At 40.3% G+C, this 18,038-nt stretch overlaps 1 protein-coding gene across 1 annotated transcript in view; it reads left to right on the top strand.

Annotated features, from left to right (window-relative positions):
- grin3a (glutamate receptor, ionotropic, N-methyl-D-aspartate 3A) overlaps positions 1 to 18,038 on the top strand; it is an 87,850-nt gene that overhangs the window by 57,954 nt on the left and 11,858 nt on the right. The window contains exons 6-9 of the mRNA XM_034709005.1: positions 2,096 to 2,211; positions 3,445 to 3,596; positions 9,007 to 9,168; positions 9,486 to 9,556. Of these exons, the coding sequence (XP_034564896.1) occupies positions 2,096 to 2,211; positions 3,445 to 3,596; positions 9,007 to 9,168; positions 9,486 to 9,556 (501 nt within the window). The remainder of the gene's footprint in view (positions 1 to 2,095; positions 2,212 to 3,444; positions 3,597 to 9,006; positions 9,169 to 9,485; positions 9,557 to 18,038) is intronic.

Raw genomic sequence — 18,038 nt, 5'->3', positions numbered from 1 at the left:
GTTGATATGTTAAAACTTTGCTGAGAGTGTTGTGACTTAATATCTCACCTCTGTATAAGAGACTTGGAGTGAAAAATGTAAGTGAATTGGCAGATACTGGCTTACAGGCTGTAATTCTGCTGGCATGTGACCAGTAAAATTATAGGAAACTCAAGACCAACTGAAATATGGGGCAATTCTGAGAGATTTTCCCCATATTCAGTGGTTGTGGTAAATCATGCTCTGAAGAGCCCTGTGAAGCACACAGAAGCACCAAGCAAACCACCTTTTCACCTCCTACTACTGTGTGAGTTCACCCTCCAGAATCTTTTTGATTTGGTACTTTGTCAATTATTAGTCCTTGTTTGATTTTCATCTCAAAATCCATACATGCAATCATCCAATTGTGTTTCATACTATTTCTGCAGCTCGCCAAATTACCAATGTCCCTTCACATCCCACACATTGTCTGATTGAGACACCCAATAAAATGTCTACTGTCTGTGCGGTTAGGTTTCAGTCCAAAAACGACATGGCTGGGTTATGGAAAACATCACAGAGTATTGCAACATTTACTTTTTTCCTTAGATGATTTGAGCCCTAACCTCCCGGGCAAGGTTCCTGAGCTGGTCAGCCCATCATTTATCTCCAACTGCCACCCCTTTGCACTGTTAGTATTTGTGCTTTGTCACCACCAACTGTTCCTCTGATCATTTTATTTTTCCAGAGCAGGAAAAATATTGCAGTTATTTCAGGGACCTGTGCATCTCATGCAGAAGCTGAAGGGTACTTTGTGTGTCTGTATTAGACAAAGAAGGATGGGACAAAGTGTTGTTATTTCTTGCCTTGGGGAAGAGAACAGGCTGGTGCTTTTATCAATCCAACTTTCCCTTTTAAATCTGACAAAACACAAACTTTTCTCAGACTTCTACTCACTCTGTATGGTCAGAGCGGTGACATAAGAACAAACCTGAAGAGAAAGAGTCAGAGTTGCAGACTGGGGTGACACATGTAAGGCTCATTTAGTTTTTCTCAGTGGGTAAAGGTGAAGTTTTTCATGTGAATTTCAGAGGGTTGTTCTAAAATGCTAGTTTTTGATGCTGGTCCCCAGCAGGTGGAATATTTGTCTTGTATTATTTATATGAATATACATCCACCAGACATAACATTGTGTCTGGGAATGTGCACTTTTAGTAGAGTAAACAATGAATATACTGCTATAATGCCGTAATGCTCTACTACCCAGATGTAAACAAGCACAGATGACATCTCTTAGCATTGTTTGGCAGCCATTTGAATTGGTAAATGGAGATAAAGTTGTATGTGGGCTGTGTCTGATTAAACTAGCATTTGACCACTTGACCAGAGCAATGTATAACCAGCACAAGCTGCCAGGAGTGGTGGCTAAAGCTAGCTGTGCTATCTCTCTTAACATTAGCCACACTGCACGTGCATCAATGAGCCTTTACTGCCTTTGACACTCCTCAAGGGTAACACTCCTCAAGAACTGCAGTTTTGGAGATACTTTGACCCAGCTGTCATGCCATCACAATTTGATCCTTGTCAAAGTTGCTCACACATAGTAACCCGTTTTTCCTGCCTCCAACACATCAACCAGAAGAACAAAATGTTCTCTTGCTGCCAAGTGTATCTCACCATTTGACAGGTGTCATTGTATCAAGATCGCCAATGTTATTCACCTCACCTGTCAGTGGTCGTAGTGTTATGGCTGACCTGTGTATTAGTTCCAGCAGTGTATTTCCAAAAGTAACTATAGATTAGTTCGAGGCTATATAAAACTTTGTCCAGTCAGTAAAGGCACATTTCAGGTCAACATGTTGCTCCACCATAGCTGTATTGACATCACACACATTGTGTTGCAGTATTTTTAAATGTGAGAATACTGTATTTCATTGAATGACAGCTATAAAGTGAGTAATGTATTCAAGCTGAGATTCAGCTGAACACTCAACAGAAATTGAAAAATGCCTACGGTTCCTCTGTGTGGAGGAACACTGTTTGTTGTTGTATAGAGTGCAGGAAGGGAAAATATCCCTTATTTTCCTACATCTGCATTTGCAGTGCGTTTCCAATGTATCTGCTTTTTGTTCTCCAGGGCCGACCCTCAGAAACTTGATGCATTCATCATGGATAAAGCTCTACTGGACTATGAAGTCTCCATAGATGCAGACTGTAAAACATTAACAGTTGGAAAACCCTTTGCCATCGAAGGTAACGTGACAATTTCAAACACTTTGCATCACATCTGTTTCACCCTATGTTAACTATATCAAAGAGAACAAATTAACAAAGCAGGAGCACAGATTTAGTTCAGTTCAGGAATAGCAAGTGAACCCTTTAGTTACACAGTTTTATTTCAAAGCTTTGAACTCTCTCAGACAGACAAAATCATTAAGCTGTAGTGCAAACTGAGGGTTATTTCATGACCAGGGCACAAAATAGGTGAAAGAGATACATCACCAAATTCTTAACAAATCCTGTGTACTAAGAAGAGTAGTCTCCTAATGGAGTAGAAAAGCTGTTGAATGATTGACTTAAAATATGCTAATTGAGTTTTCCAGGTATTGCTTTGTGATTAAAAATCTGTTGCTGCTGTGTCCTTGGGATAAATAAAGACTTAGGGAACCACTTAAAAATCACAGAAGAGTGAGACAGTTGAATGTTAAAAATAAAGTGCTATGATACACACATTTTTTAGCATAATGCAGGCATGGGGCTTTTCCCGTTTAATGTAGTTGTTGACTTATTAAAAAATGACTGGATATTTAGCACATGTGTGATTACCTAGGTCATAGTTCAGCAGGATAAAAGCAGAAATTAGAGTTCTGGCATCCAGACAGTACTCACAGAGATGCTTTGGCTGTGTGCATTCAGTAGATTTGAAGAGACCATGAGTTTCTTACCACAAACCTAAATTTAAACAATATCAAACACACAACTTTCAACAGTTTTTAATCTTTAAGCTTCAATCCTCCATGGTCTGTTAATCTCCATTTAGCAAGCTTCTTCCTCCCACTGTGAAAACCATCCCATGGTGGTTGCTTCCATTACAGGCCACTATAGCACCGGATTCCAGTGCTGTTGTTAATTACTTAATGCACACTTAAGCCTTCAGGATACAAATCATTCAGTATACTTCCTATCCAGCCACAGTACTTCTTTAATTGGCTCTTGCTGAATTTGTCACACTTTCCTGGCATGATAAGAAATGTAGAGGTTTAGCTGCAGTGTAAAGAACCTGCTTGATTTTTTGTGTAACAATGGCTCTTTTCAACAACCACTGGCAAAAATGACAGAGGCTGCCTGTTTTCTGCTGTTCTTTTCCTTTTTCTCGTGCACAGCCATGAAACAGTGATTGAAAATAACGGCCGAACATGGAGGTGAAGAGAAAATGATTTTCTGTTGTGAAAAAGAAATAATGATTCTGTCTATTTCCACTGGCAGGTTATGGGATTGGCCTCCCTCAGAACTCTCCACTCACCTCCAACTTCTCAGAGCTTGTTAGTCAGTACAAGTCAGATGGCTTCATGGACATGCTGCATGACAAATGGTACAAGGTTGTGCCCTGCGGGAAGCGCAGCTTTGCAGTGACTGAGGTAGGAGCAAACCACCTTAAATGCGACAACAGTACACTGTTACTGGTTTATCTGATAGACATCAAAGCACACTGAGATTTGGCACAGATTTTGTCTATCATCACTCATATGGTTTCATGTTTTTTTCTCTGTACTGTCTGCCTGCCAAAGGAACTGGACACAAAATAATCAAATCAATATGTTTTACATTAATTATGGCTCTCATTATTATCACTGACATGTGAAGAGTTGCTCATAGGAAAGAAAAAAAAGAACAATCTCTGCAGTTCTCCTCAGCTCTACAGAGAGTCTCAGTTTCTTATTGTTTTGTTTTTTTCCAGCCAACAACCTTTCTTTTTTGTCTCATCTCAGTGCTTTCATCATTCTCCTCTCCAGGATCAGGAAGCTTTCTTCCTGCAGAAAAACTGCAAACAGTTAGTTACTTCCTGTTGAACTTTGTGAAGTGCTTGACAACTTAAACAGCACATTTTCCCCCTATGGTGTATATGTGTGAACAAAGTGTGAACACTACTGGACATGTTGTTTTATGATCAGAAGCACTGCTCCTAATGACCTCTAACAACGTTCAGCCTCTGTGAGTGTGTTGATAGGCAACTGCACACATCTGCCACAACAACTATTTAAAAATACATTACTGTTGTGCTTACATCTTATTAACGGTTTCCTGAGCGCTAATACATTATTGCACTTTTAAAGTTACAGTGTGTAGAATGTGTGAGGGATAATGTATTGTTAGCTGGTGGTTATGCCAAATAGAATCCCTACAGGGTGAGACAATAAATCAATCAATCTTTATTTGTATAGCACCAAATAACAACAAATGTTATCTCAAGCTCTTACAAACAGAGCAGGTCTAGACCGTACTCATTTAAATTATTAACAAAGACCCAACATCAAGACAGGATACGATCCAGTACCCTCTTACTGACAGGACTGGATCTTATCTCATCTTAATTCACCATGAGCATTGCACCTCGCAGTATTTAGCTAGTTACAGCAGCAAGGAAAAACTTCCTTTAACAGGCAGAAACCTCCAGCAGGACCAGACTCATGTTAGACAGCCATCTGCTGAGACCTAAGATCCTGACCAAGAGCAGAGGGATCTTTTCCACCCGGCCACCAACTACATACATTAACAAGTTGCCTCAAAATATTGAGTAAAAGATGATTTTTACTGTTTAAGAAATGTTTCATGTATGCAGATTTAAAAACATAGTCCCTCTGATTCCACATTAGGCAACGATGGATTGCTGGACAGGATTGAAAAAACTAAAAGTAGCCATGTTTGTAGCCTACCAATTTAGCATGCCAACAGATCTAACGTTTTTACCTCAGTATAAAGAATCAGAAGTACCAGGACTCTTTTTTGATATGATGTGTGCTATCTGGCTGTCTTGTTGTGTTGCTCTCATTAGAGTTAATAACCGTCATCAAGGGACTGCCGACAGGTTTTGACCAATCACAATTAAGTATTTAACACAGCTGGGTGATTAGTTAAAAAGGCCAAGTAATTATCAATATCTGGCAGTCAGATTCTAGATTGAAATGCTCCCTTGCTCAACCCTCCTGTTAGTGAAGCCGCAGTGGCCTTTGAGGACAAGAAGCTCCTTTGATGGATGATAAGTATCATCCTCCATTTGTCAAGTTTTAGAACTAAAAAGTCCAATCATTAAAAAGCTATTTTTCTCACACAACAACAAAAACCACACTCTTCTTCATCTTCCTACCTTTGCATTTCTGGGAGCCACTCTTTTGCTAAATGCCACTTAATAACACACACTGTACCTTTAAGTATAGCAGTATCATGTCAGGGAACAGTTTTCATTGTAAACCTTAAAATGAATTAAATTGTCTTGCTGGTTACTTAGAATTCCTTATGGAAATACAATGTTTTGTATAGTTGTAACTTTGTTAGCTTCACAACAAGAATGCTGCAACTTCTTTAACATGTTTCAGCTGTTCTTTTTCCTTGCACTGCATCCATGTTCAGTAGCTGTTCCTTACTAATTCAAACCCTGGCCCCTGACCCTCCATCTGCCAACCAAGCTGTGTCCCCTCACTTCTGCCTTGAACAGTCCAGGCTCCGTTGTCCATTCTGTGCTGCTATTAGCCAGCACTTAGCTCTCTTAGCAGCCTGGCTGTCTCTCCATCCAGCTGTGACTCTGGAATACCCAAAAGTGGCTCTTTTGTAGTGTGTCAATACGTATTGCACTCTCTCTGTTGTCAAGCATGAATTAAAACCTCGCGCATTCAAACGTAATTCATGTCCTTCCTCTTCCCCATATTCTTTCTACAGTTACACTTTTCTCTTTCATTATCTGTTTTACTTAGCAACTGTGTAACTTTTCTGTTTTCAAAGGCACAAAGCTTCTTCTGCCTAAATCATCATGATTTATTAATTAAAAAGCACTACTGGTGTGCACGTTTCAATGACAGCTGTATCTAGAAACCTGATTCCTAAATGTAAATAACCATCTGCTGGGTTGATATAAATAGCAGAAGCAGTACATTGCAGTGCAGCTGAACCATTTTCCTCTGTGTAAGAGATAGATGTGTTATAGATGTTATCTGCAGTTGCAGACATTGAAATTGCTCCAGGTACATTTCATTCTGCAGTGTCACGCCTGCACCTACCTACAGTGAAGGCAGAGGATGCTGCTTGAACACATTTTTTTTTAAATCATTGCACGCCTGGATTTAACATGCAACCACATCAGTTATATGTCAGGCAGAAACTATAGTGTAATGATCATGTGCACAATCGATGTTCATTTCTCATTTGCCTTTATATCTCCATCGGCACCCAGAAATTCTAACAAAGGTATTATGTTTGGCACAGTTTAACTATGCTGTCAATGGGGACACTGGAAATTTCATCAGAAAATTCATGTGATGTAAGCATTATGAATGTCTGACAAGGTTGGCTCAGTTCAGCCCTGCTCAGCATTTTTTTAAGCAATCTTTTATTCCAATGAATGAGTGCTGCACCAGCAGCAAGCCTGGGATTCTGAAAAGAGGAAAAACTGATGGATTGGCTTCAATGAGGCAGCCAAACTCTCTGGCACTCAGCCAGCTCTCTGTCACCCCAAAGAAGCTGATCCCATTTCAAGTAATAAAATCAATACCAATAAATGACATATTATTCAATTAGCTAACATTAAGGGGGCCAAACTCAACATCACCAAGAGATAAATTGTGATCAAAGTGATGAAGATTATGTGCTTTATTGAAGTTACTCAGGTTTTTGCAAAAAAAAAAAAATGGATGAAATTAGAAATTAGCCCAGTAAGCACAGAGGGTAAAAAAAATAATGGAGTGGGGTTGTGAATTATAAAATCACTGCGAAAACGGATTGTTCCGTAGGGTCAGTACAATGAACTGTGTGCATTGCCAGAACTCTATTGCTTCAATGTGCTGATCACAGGAATATCCATAACCATGAGGGATGTTGGAGGTCTCTTATATACAATAATGTACACCATTTCTCTTGCACTGTATCTACATTTTAGATTAAATTAACATCATGTTTCCTCACCAAGCTTGTCTATTGTTCAAAGATAATATGGCTGTATGCTTTATCTGTTCCTATCCAAATTAATTCCCAGGAAATTTCCTCCCTAACAGTTAGATGCTGCAACTAGTTTCCGCTCTCCAAAATGTCATTATATCCAGCTCGCCAAGTCACAATACTGCAATGAGGAATTTAATCCATCATGTATTTTTTTCCAACATGACTTTATAATGCAATCATTGCAGCTGCTGCTGCTGTATTCACACTCAGCAGTAAAAAGATTCATATGAAAATGTCCATCTGCAATAAATTAAACAGATGCTCAATTAGGAAAAGTGTGAAGATACGAGTAGATTTGTACATTTTGAGCTGTGTGATATCTTATTTAAGTTTTGAATTCTCTGTACAAGACTCTACTTTTCCTTTGTAAGACAATATGGAGTTTAATATTTATTCAGTGCAGATTTCAAGTTAATGGTGTTCTTATTTTTTTGATTTTTGAATTTTCTCACATTTTCTTTGTCATTTCATCTAACAGGCACAAAAGAAATCTTAATCAACATTCTTCTTACACTAATCTTATACTAATTTTCTTGGCTAGCTAGTTAGCTTTAACAACTGCAGATATAGGGATTGTGGTGTTATAAAGACTCCTCTATCCCTCTTTCCAACCCCAACTCGGTCGAGGCAGATGGCTGTCTAACATGAGTCTGGTTCTGCTCGAGGTTTCTGCCTGTTAAAGGAAGTTTGTCTTTGTCGCTGTAACTAGCTAAATACTGCAAGGTGCACAGCTCATGGTGGATTAAGATGAGATAAGATCGAGTTGTGATTTGGCAGGTGACTTGTGAAGTTGCCCAAACTTGCTGTAACATTTTCAAACAGTAGCTAATACTGTCTGTATTAGATCTTTAATAAAAGTAAATTTAATGAAAAATATGAACTTGTTGTTAGCTTAAATGTTAGCTTGAAGAACAGTTGTACCTACACCAGCTAAGTTCTACCACCTGGCCTGTACCTGTTTGAGTAATATAAGGATGCCAAACCGAAGCGTGTTCTTTTAATGTTTCATTGTAGTACAAAAATAAAACAATCACAGTAGATTGTGAATAGCAACAAAACTGAGACTCCCACCCTGCAGGACAGAGCGCTACCGCAGGTCCTTCATCCCATCTGCAATCAGACTGTTTAACACCAGCACTGCTGTGTCCTGTTAATCAGCTGTTCTCCTCTTTCATTCCACTACATCGCAGTGGATGTAGTGGATGTAGTGGATGTAGTGTGACTTGGCACATTCACAAATAACTACTGTATCCATCTGAATCGCACTGTTCTTCATACTGTGTATGTTTGTTTAAATAACCTGGTGCAATTTTATTCATGCAATAACTTACCTTATCTATTTATCAGATAGAAGTGTACATAGTGTGTATATATCTGTAATAGTTGACATATTTTATTTTATTTTATTTTATTCTATTTTACCTTTATCATTACTGTTATTATTGTTATTATATTTTTAACTATGTTAGTACATTGTTGTATTCCCCTGTCTCGTGTTGTAAGCTGCTGAAACAAAAGAATTTCCCCCAATGGGGGACCTACAAAGTATATCTTATCTTATCTTATAACAAGATAAAGCTTAAAACTGTGTTAATGACAATTATATATGAGTCATTGTTATAACTACATGAAGCTTAAACTACTGCACTATTTGCACAATTGTGTGTATGATGTTTACATTGCATGAGGAACTGCTATGATACAAACATAGGAATCATTCAGCGTTAAGTTAGAAATATTCTAACCTCTGTACTTCCTACTCTGCATTTGAGGGAGTAGGGTAATGCTTTATTCTCTGCATACATTGCCTTCTTTTCATGTCTTACTCTGTCTCTCCAGACACTGCAGATGGGCATAAAGCATTTCTCCGGACTGTTTGTGATGCTCTGTGTGGGCGTGGCCTTATCTTTACTGACCACAGTAGCAGAACACATTGTGTACAAGCTGGTGATCCCGAGAGTCAAGGAGCCGCGCTTCAAGTACTGGCTGCACACCAGTCAGGTATGACATACTGAAATACACACATACACAACACAAAGGAGCTTTGAATGATGAGTTTTTAACATATACATTTTCACCAAATTCACATTATAATTTGCAAAAGGTCACAAGTTTGGGCAACTAATTGAACTTACTGAATCAGTCTTAGTTTCTGGTGTATAAATGTCTTATTCTTAGGTCTGCTTGACTGACTTGTATGTAGAACACAGACATTATTTTTAGTTCCCATAAACAATTAAAAAATATTGGTGAAAATGATTTACTAATAATTACCAACTGTACAGCATGTAACAGCTAGTATGCTGCTTGTTTTCCAGAGATTACACCGGGCCCTCAACTCTGTCTTCAATGATGACAAACTACCAACTGTTACCAAGCCTGAGAAGAGGTATGACACAGTTTTGGTTCAATAGACTCAATCTACTACACAAACATATCATTGTAATATATGCATGTTTAGTGTAACTTTTTTTTTTAAGAATTTGAGTTATGGAAAACCACATTCCCAAATGACTTGCTAGTTAGCTGGTCGTCATGCTCATTTGCAGAGCGCTTGAGATCTGAAATAGTCCCGTTCTGTGCAGCTACTTTGTCCTCCAACAGTCTCAGGGCAGCCGGCATTTCTTTCTTTACGGTTTCTGATATTATGAACTTGAATTTTGTGATGTTTTCAGACCATAGGTCATCTATCATGACCTTAATGCTGCGTAGCATATCATCATTAGCATCAGGCTTCTCTGGGGAACCGAGCTCCAAGGGTTGGTGTTGTGGCCTACCGTGGCCGGACTTGACAGACTCACTTTGTGTCCGAAGACTCGACATTTATAAGGTTATGGCCCCAAACAAGCAGTACTGGGTGAAAACACTCTAAACACTAGTGATCAATGGGAGGAGTTTTGAACTGGCTGAGAAACAGACTGAAAATGATACTGATGCCTCTTTATGACCTTCAATAGCAAACAAGTCCATCAGCAGCAACACTGACACCTTCTCTGTTGTCATTTTTAATGCCTGAAACCGCCCTGAGGGGGTAGGTGTCAGACCAGATGATGGACATCTCGCTTCTGTTTTCATGGAAACTAATCACATTGCCTTATAAAGTTGACTGTTGAAGACAACAGGATGAGGTTTTTGTTGAAAACACTACTTTTGCATGTTTAGGACAAGAGATAAGAGGTATCACTTTGTGCACAAGGGGGCGCAAAAGTTCCTCACAGCAGCTTTAAAGTGCAAAATTATCTCATTCCTGAGGAGCTACAGTAAAACACATCCTACATCGTCCGCTCACCGGAAGTCTAAAATGCATTCCCAAATGACTGAAGTGAATGGAAACCGATCCTAGTTGTGTTGCAGTTATTTATAAACCATTTAGTTCAGTTTGTTTTGACTTGGCGCCTAGGCTCATTAAATCTCTAGTCACGCAAGGCCACATCAGAAACGGGCTACCAACTGACTTAAGGCACTCCTCACTAAGCTGTATCAAAGCACTCCATCACCCACCAAATGCAATTTAATTTCCCACCACTGAAAATCTCAGAATAACATCATCTAACTGCGTTATAAGCAGTACATAAACAAATAAATGTACCACGATTAAAGTGAGTGCCATGCTGAATTCAAACACAATCCTAGCAGGAAGCTATAATTTTCCAAAATTAAACAGCCCACTGGTTGAATTAACAGGCTGCGAATAAATGACTCCAATTAACTTCAAAGTGGCAGTTAAAGGACCTATTTTTAATCAGAAACTTAACAGAATGGTCAGTCTGTTCCGGGCTAATTATAGCTAAGGGAAACTGAGGAAATAATCTCATGTGAACGTCACAGAGTATTGTTTGGCTCAGTGGGTGAGAAAAAGATTTAGTAAATCATGAGAGCTTCTTTTTGGTCCATGTCAGTGTATTTCCAAATGTTGCGTGGTCCAGAACAGTTACACAAACTCTCTCTGTCATTTTGACACCGCTACACTGTGTCCTTCTGTAGCCCCTTTTTTCACACTGGTCACTGCTCACACTGCAATGTTTGATGTGGCAGCAGAGCTTTAGATAAGCATATCTAGTGTAGGATAAGCAAAATGGTAATTTTTCTTACTCATTCTAGAGGACTGTAAGGAGAGATCAAAACATTTCTCAAGCATTTGCTGAGCAAATGATCTGTCTCTGTTTGAAATATTCAGCTGCGGTCTATTTCACATCTCTCCCCTACTTAGCACCACACGCGGAGGGGACACTCAGGTGGAGCTCTCAGAGTGGGGATTAAACACACTTAATAATTATGGAGCCAAGGCCATGTGAGGGATGCCTGTGGTAATGAGGATAGATTACCTACTCCTGCATAATTACGCTCATTCAATCAGGCTCCTCTGCACTGTGCCTGCACGCTGTCTAAGAGTCAGGAATTATTACTGTCATATTGTCAGCGTCCTGTGGAAATCTTGTGTGTCAGAAATATATGTTCTCTAAGCACTGCAGAAGGAAAGAATGGTCCTCCCATTTGTGTGTGGCAGACTTAGAAAAAAGAACTTTGATAATATAGTGTAGTGCTTCATGAAAGTCCTGTATTTAATCCTGAGTTCAACAAAATGGCAATATGTAACCAAATGAAGCATACTGGGAAAAAAGTAATTGGCTTAAACGACTGCTTTGGAAATGAAGAAGATTAAGGTTCTATCATTAGTGTGCTAACAAGGTTGTTGCTGAAAGGCATAAGAGAAATGTCTGTCTGAGAGAATTATCAGCAGTGGATAAAACCCTTTAACAGTCTGCGATGTCCAATTATGATCTTGTGATTTGGTATCAAACCCAGACCTAATCATCATTCATGCTAAAAACGATAATATGTCTCACTTCTCATCCTTATGATATCTCAAAATATCAGCTACAATTAAGTTGGAACATTCTTCTTAATTAAAATGATATAGGTAGGACCACTGAGTCCACTGCTTTGGATATCTTATCACTTCTTAAATTGGGCAGAACTAATTTAGGTTAGCTTTACATCAGATTTCACTTTAGTTTGAATTTTTTAATGTTTTTTTTGTTATTTTAGTTCCATTTGTTTTTATAATATCTGCCTTCCCCGTGAGGAAACAGCTTGTGCTTTGTCTTTGGCACCTCACTCTAAAAATCTCAACGACATTTTCTGGCAGAGTTACTCTGCAGTGGTGAAATAATTGAGCAGGTATTTTGCTTCCCAGTCTCAGTTCTTACACTACCATGACAATTTGTGGAGAGTTTAATCCCAGAAGATAAGAGCTGTCTCATAAAAGAGAGGGGAAAAAAGAGATTGTATCACACAGTAAAGAGCTGTGCAGTAGATCCAGTAGGTATATAATATCTTACCATAAGGACCAAGCGGCAGCATCTGGCGGTAAGAATTGAATCTAATGCGGAAGTAAAATCTGCAGTTTCTCAAGAGTCTGCTTGAGGCTGGCTCTGGAAGTACCGGAAACCACATACACACAAATTCAAAAAGATGATCTTCTCAGCAGAAATAAACATGTTTACAGTTTGGTACAAATAATGTGTTTAGTCTGGTCAGCTTATTTCTCGATCGGCACACTGTACAGGGCGTGAATTTTTTCATAACACAGCAGTTTCGAAGATATTAAAGGTGACATATCATGCGAAATGGACTTTTTAATGGTTCTCTACCTGAAATATGTTTCCCTGGCATGTCTACAAACCCCCCGAGAATGAAAAAAATCCATTCTGCCCCTGTTCTGATTTCTCCACCTTTCTGTAAATGTGTGTGAAACCAGCCGTTTCAGACTTCAGTGTTTTTGTTACGTCACAACAATATCCGGTCTGTCACGGAGTCAGAGCTCGGAGCTTGTTCAGCCCATAGACTGTATAAAATAATACTGAATCCCCTCCTCCGTTTTTCATTCCCTGCACACATGTGTGCTAACAAGGAGCTTAGGAGGGAGGCATGCTAGTTGTAGACTGTCTTAATAAACACAAAGTTTTACTCCCCACGTCTACAGAATTGAAGATCTAGTGGATGATTTTTATTTTTCATGGAAAAGTGCTAGCGCTAGTTAGCATAGCCACATAGCTACATGTCGTAGCTGTGTACCAAGACACACGTCGACATACTGACAAATAAAACAACAAGAAACACTAAATCTGTGACCAATCCTTCAGACAAGGTCCCGCTGCCTTTCTGGCAGAGGTCGGTTTTACTCCCCACGTCTGCAGATTTGAAGATCTAGTGGATGATTTTTATTTATCATGGATAAGTGCTAGCGCTAATTAGCATAGCCACATAGCTACATGTTCGTAGCTGTGTACCAAGACACACGTCGACATACTGATAAATAAAACAACAAGAAACACTAAATCTGTGACCAATGGTTCAGAAAGGTCCTGCTGTAGAGGTCGGTTTTACTCCCCAGGCCTGCAGATTTGAAGATCTAGTGAATGATTTTTATTTATCATGGATACGTGCTAGCGCTAGTTAGCATAGCCACATAGCTACATGTTCGTAGCTGTGTACCAAGACACACGTCTACATACTGATAAATAAAACAACAAGAAACACTAAATCTATGACCAATGTTTCAGAAAGGTCCTGCTGCAGGCGCCTCTCCGTCAGGATCAGATTCAGAGGGTTGAAGTAACGCGATCTCTGAGCAGCCGTGTATATTCAGTCAACATGTAAACATTAGATCAACGTGCTGGAGAGCCGAGGCACATCCACTTCCTGAGGTGGCGTGGTCAGAGAGAAAACAGAGTGTTCTGATGAGGAATGAAGAAGAGGGTTTTTCAGGCATGCCAAAATCTGATTTCAAAGTGTTTTTTTGAGCATAAACTTTAAAGACATGTTTTGGGGACCTCTTAGACCAATATATATTGATGAAAAAAGCATGATATGTCACCTTTAAGATTACAAGTTTTCCATTATGAGAGGCACAGCTGACTTGATTGACAGGCGGGAACACTGTAGCTGTTGGTGAGGAGGCTCAAAGCTCGCCTCTTTACCTCAAACTAGCTCAATAGCAGTTAGGTCGATTTCAGCATTTCCAATATGGCTCCCACCGACAATTGGCTTCAAAACAGCGCTTCAGAAACAGATTAGTGATGTCACGGATACTACGTCCATTATTCATACAGTTTATTATAAGGACACTTCAGACTTAAGCATTCCTTCCTGATGCACCTGGGTCTTGCTTAGAGGACAGCCCCCCTGTTCACTGTGGTACAAGCTGTGCATATGTCTTGTTGTGGCTGCTGATAACAACATCTGTACTGACAGATGGGTTGGGAAATAGTGGTCAGTGTTGAAAAGTCCCATTCTAATTCAATTCTGGGGATGTTGAAAAAGACTGCGGTAGGTAAACATGAGCTGTCCTCTTTTCAGAGGCTGCATGTGTTGACCTGAGAAGGCAAATATCTGTGATTACAGGAAGTGGAAAATAGGAATAGCTTTCATATTTCTGACATACAGTGATTGCAAGGACATTAGTACAACCTCTGCATATTGCTTAACTAGGGAAGTCTGGTGACTGTAAAGTTGAAGAAGGTGTCTGCCACCAGATCCGTGTCTGGTCCGTCTCCAATCCGCTGCGGTCCCTCTTCCATGCTCTCTCATCCTTTAACGCCCACTGGTTGCATTTTCATAACGCAGCACTGAGCAGGACTTCCGGGTAGCTGGAGTCATGTGACCGAGGTTTTCCCGCAGTAATTACTGCATTAATGAATATCCGACTCCTCATCCATGTTGTCTTTTTGGTCCTCTGAAAACCTCTGACCTGTTGACTCCAGGCCTGGCTCCGCTCATCATGACGGTTTGTTGTTGTAGTAGTAATAATAATAATAATACATTTTATTTCAAGCGCCTTTACAAGCGCTCATGGACACTTTACAGAGAGGATAAAACACAATAAAAACAACACGATAAAATAAATAAAAACAACAAGCAAAGTAACACCAAGTTAAAATGAGGCAGTGAAGTTAAACAGAGAATGCAGAGTTGAACAGATGTGTTTTGAGTTTTGATTTGAATAAGGGAAGTGAATCAGTGTTTCGGATGTCAGGTGGGAGTGAGTTCCAGAGTTGGGGAGCAGAGCGACTGAAAGCCCTGCTCCCCATGGTGCTGAGACGGGCAGGGGGCACAGAGAGGTGGAGGGAGGTGGAAGACCTGAGGGAGCGAGAGGGGGTGACAATGTGGAGGAGATCAGACAAATACGGGGGGGAGAGGTTGTGGATGGCCTTAAAAGTATACAGGAGGATTTTGAGGTTGATTCTGAAGATGACCGGGAGCCAGTGGAGCTGCTGGAGGACGGGGGTGATGTGGTGAAAGGAGGGGGTTCTGGTAATGATGCGGGCTGCAGAGTTCTGGACCAGTTGAAGTTTATAGAGGGATTTGTGAGGGACACTGAAGAGGAGTGAGTTACAATAATCAATACGGGAGGTGACGAGGCTGTGGACCAGGATAGCAGTGGTGTGAGGGGTGAGAGAGGGGCGGAGACGGTTGATGTTGCAGAGATGGAAGTATGCAGACCGGGTTATGTTATTGATGTGAGAGTTGAAAGAAAGTGAGCTGTCGAGGATGACACCCAGACTCTTTACCTGAGGGGAGGGGGAAACTGTTGAACTGTCTATGGAGAGGGAGAAACTGTCGGCTTTGGATAGGGTGGACTTAGTACCTATGAGGAGGAGTTCTGTTTTATTGCTGTAGTGAAGTGAAATACGATCTGGTGATAACACAGAGTGTTTTATTCTGAAAATGAATCAGATGTTTTCATTTGTTTTGGTGTCTGACTTCCTGTCCCGCTTGATCTGCTCTGTTGAGATTGATGCGTCGTGCTCCGGCATCCGGCAAACATTGAAGTCTGGCATATCTGATCTGGAGGGCTCCGACATGTAGATCAGAGACGCAGCCGTAACACAACGGATCCAGTGGAAGTTAACACATTGACTAGAATAGAAACCTATTAACACTGGTGCCATGGTGGATCGGAGACGGACTGGACACAGATCAGGTGGAATATGACCGTAAGACATTACTAGAATGTATGGTTAGGAGTCTGTAAGTACTTGGTTGCTGACATATGGAGGAGGGATGTGGCCTCTCAGTAGAAAGGGAGCAGAGGATTCTTACCCTTAGCAGTTTGTAAAAACAAATGATCTCTCCTTAAATTGTAAAGAAACAATTGAATGACTTGTGTTTAAGCCAGGAGTCAGAAATGATTAGCCCCCCTTGTGAAATTAGATAAAACCCTTGATTTCTCCATGAAACTGACCATTAAAAACAAGTGTTTATAGTTTATTTGTTTCCAAAATAACAAAGTCAAAATGTTCACTATGTTTGATTTGGATATTTTATTGATGCAATGAATTGAAACAAGAAAAGGTAAAAATGGCATGTCCAAAATTATTAGCCCCCTGGCCATTAGTAGTCAATAGTGCACCCGTTCTGAGCCACACCTGACAACAACCTCTTCAAACAGTTCTTTACAAGGTTGGCACATGTCTCTGGAGGGATTTTGGCCCATTCTTCTAATGTAAATTGGTCCAGCTGGTCCAAAGTACATGGTTTCTGCATGCACGTTCACTTTGAGCACCCGCCACAGATTCTCCACAGGATTTAGATCTGGGCTCTGTACGGGCCACTCCAGGACCTTGGTTTTGGTGTCCTTTAAGAACTGTTGGACCAACTTTAAAGTATTCTTTGGGTCATTGTCTTGCTGGAAGACCCAGCACCGACCTAAGCCATAGACTAAGAGCAGAGTTCTTCACATGATCCCTCAAAATGTCAACATAACTTTCTTTTTTCATGATGCCATGCACCAGAACAAGGTTCCCTGTGCCTGAGGCTGCAAAACAGCCCCACAGTACGATGCTCCCTCCACCATGTTTAACTGTGGGAACGGTGTTCTAAGGGTTGAAGGACTCTCCCTTTCTTGGCCAAACGTAGACAACATCCATGCGCCCAAAAAGTTCCATCAGACCAAAGGATGGACTTCCAAAACTCATCTTTACCTTTCAAATGTTCTCGGGTAAACCTCAGTTTGGCTCTGATGTGCCGCTCTTTGAGTAAAGGGGTTCTTCTGGGACGATGGTCCTGAAGCCCACTATGATGAAGATCCCTCACAACTGTGCTCCTTCAAACATCAACTCCAGAGGAGGTCAGGTCAGCAACAATCATCTTGGCAGATGTCCGGGGCTTCTTGTTGACATCTTCGACTACTTCCCTCTCTAAAGTTCTTGAAATCTTGTGTTTTCTACCACGCCTAGGTTTGTTTCTAACAGAGTTTGTCTCCTTGTACTTTGCAATGATGCAACGTACAGCTATTCTAGACACTGTAAAACGCCTGGACATGACAGTATAGCCTTCCCCCTTATTATGAGCCTCAATTATCTTCTTTCTGAGCTCAAGACTGATTTCCTTTGTCTTTGGCATGGTTAGTAAGAGTAGTCTCTCTCAATAACATGTTCAAGTGCCCTGTTTGGAGTCCCTTAAGTAAATCTCAATGCTGTTTGAATGCTCAGGTGTTGTTAGGAAGCCAACAGACCTACAGGTGTTGTTAGGAAACAAACTGACTGCACAGGTGTGTTTTAAAAGCAAAAAATCACAGGGGGGCTAATATTTTTGACCATCCCATTTTTCACTATATTTGATATAAAGCTATCCTAAAAAATGTATTTTACATTCCAAAATGTACCAAAGCTACTAAAGAACACTGGTGAATGTTTGCTTATATCAAGTTGTATCAATGATTCAAACATTGGGCAGAATTTAAGGAAAATGTTCCAGAATTCCTGGGGGGCTAATCATTTTGACCTCAAGTGTAGGTACAGAATGAATATACAATGAGATCTATTTGTTTTCAAGCTAGAATGGAAGAGCCGGCTAATGTCAACGAG

Source organism: Notolabrus celidotus, chromosome 19 (genome assembly GCF_009762535.1).
Source record: "Notolabrus celidotus isolate fNotCel1 chromosome 19, fNotCel1.pri, whole genome shotgun sequence".
In the NCBI taxonomy this organism is placed as follows: domain Eukaryota; kingdom Metazoa; phylum Chordata; class Actinopteri; order Labriformes; family Labridae; genus Notolabrus; species Notolabrus celidotus.
This window is presented reverse-complemented; position numbering and strand designations above follow the sequence as displayed.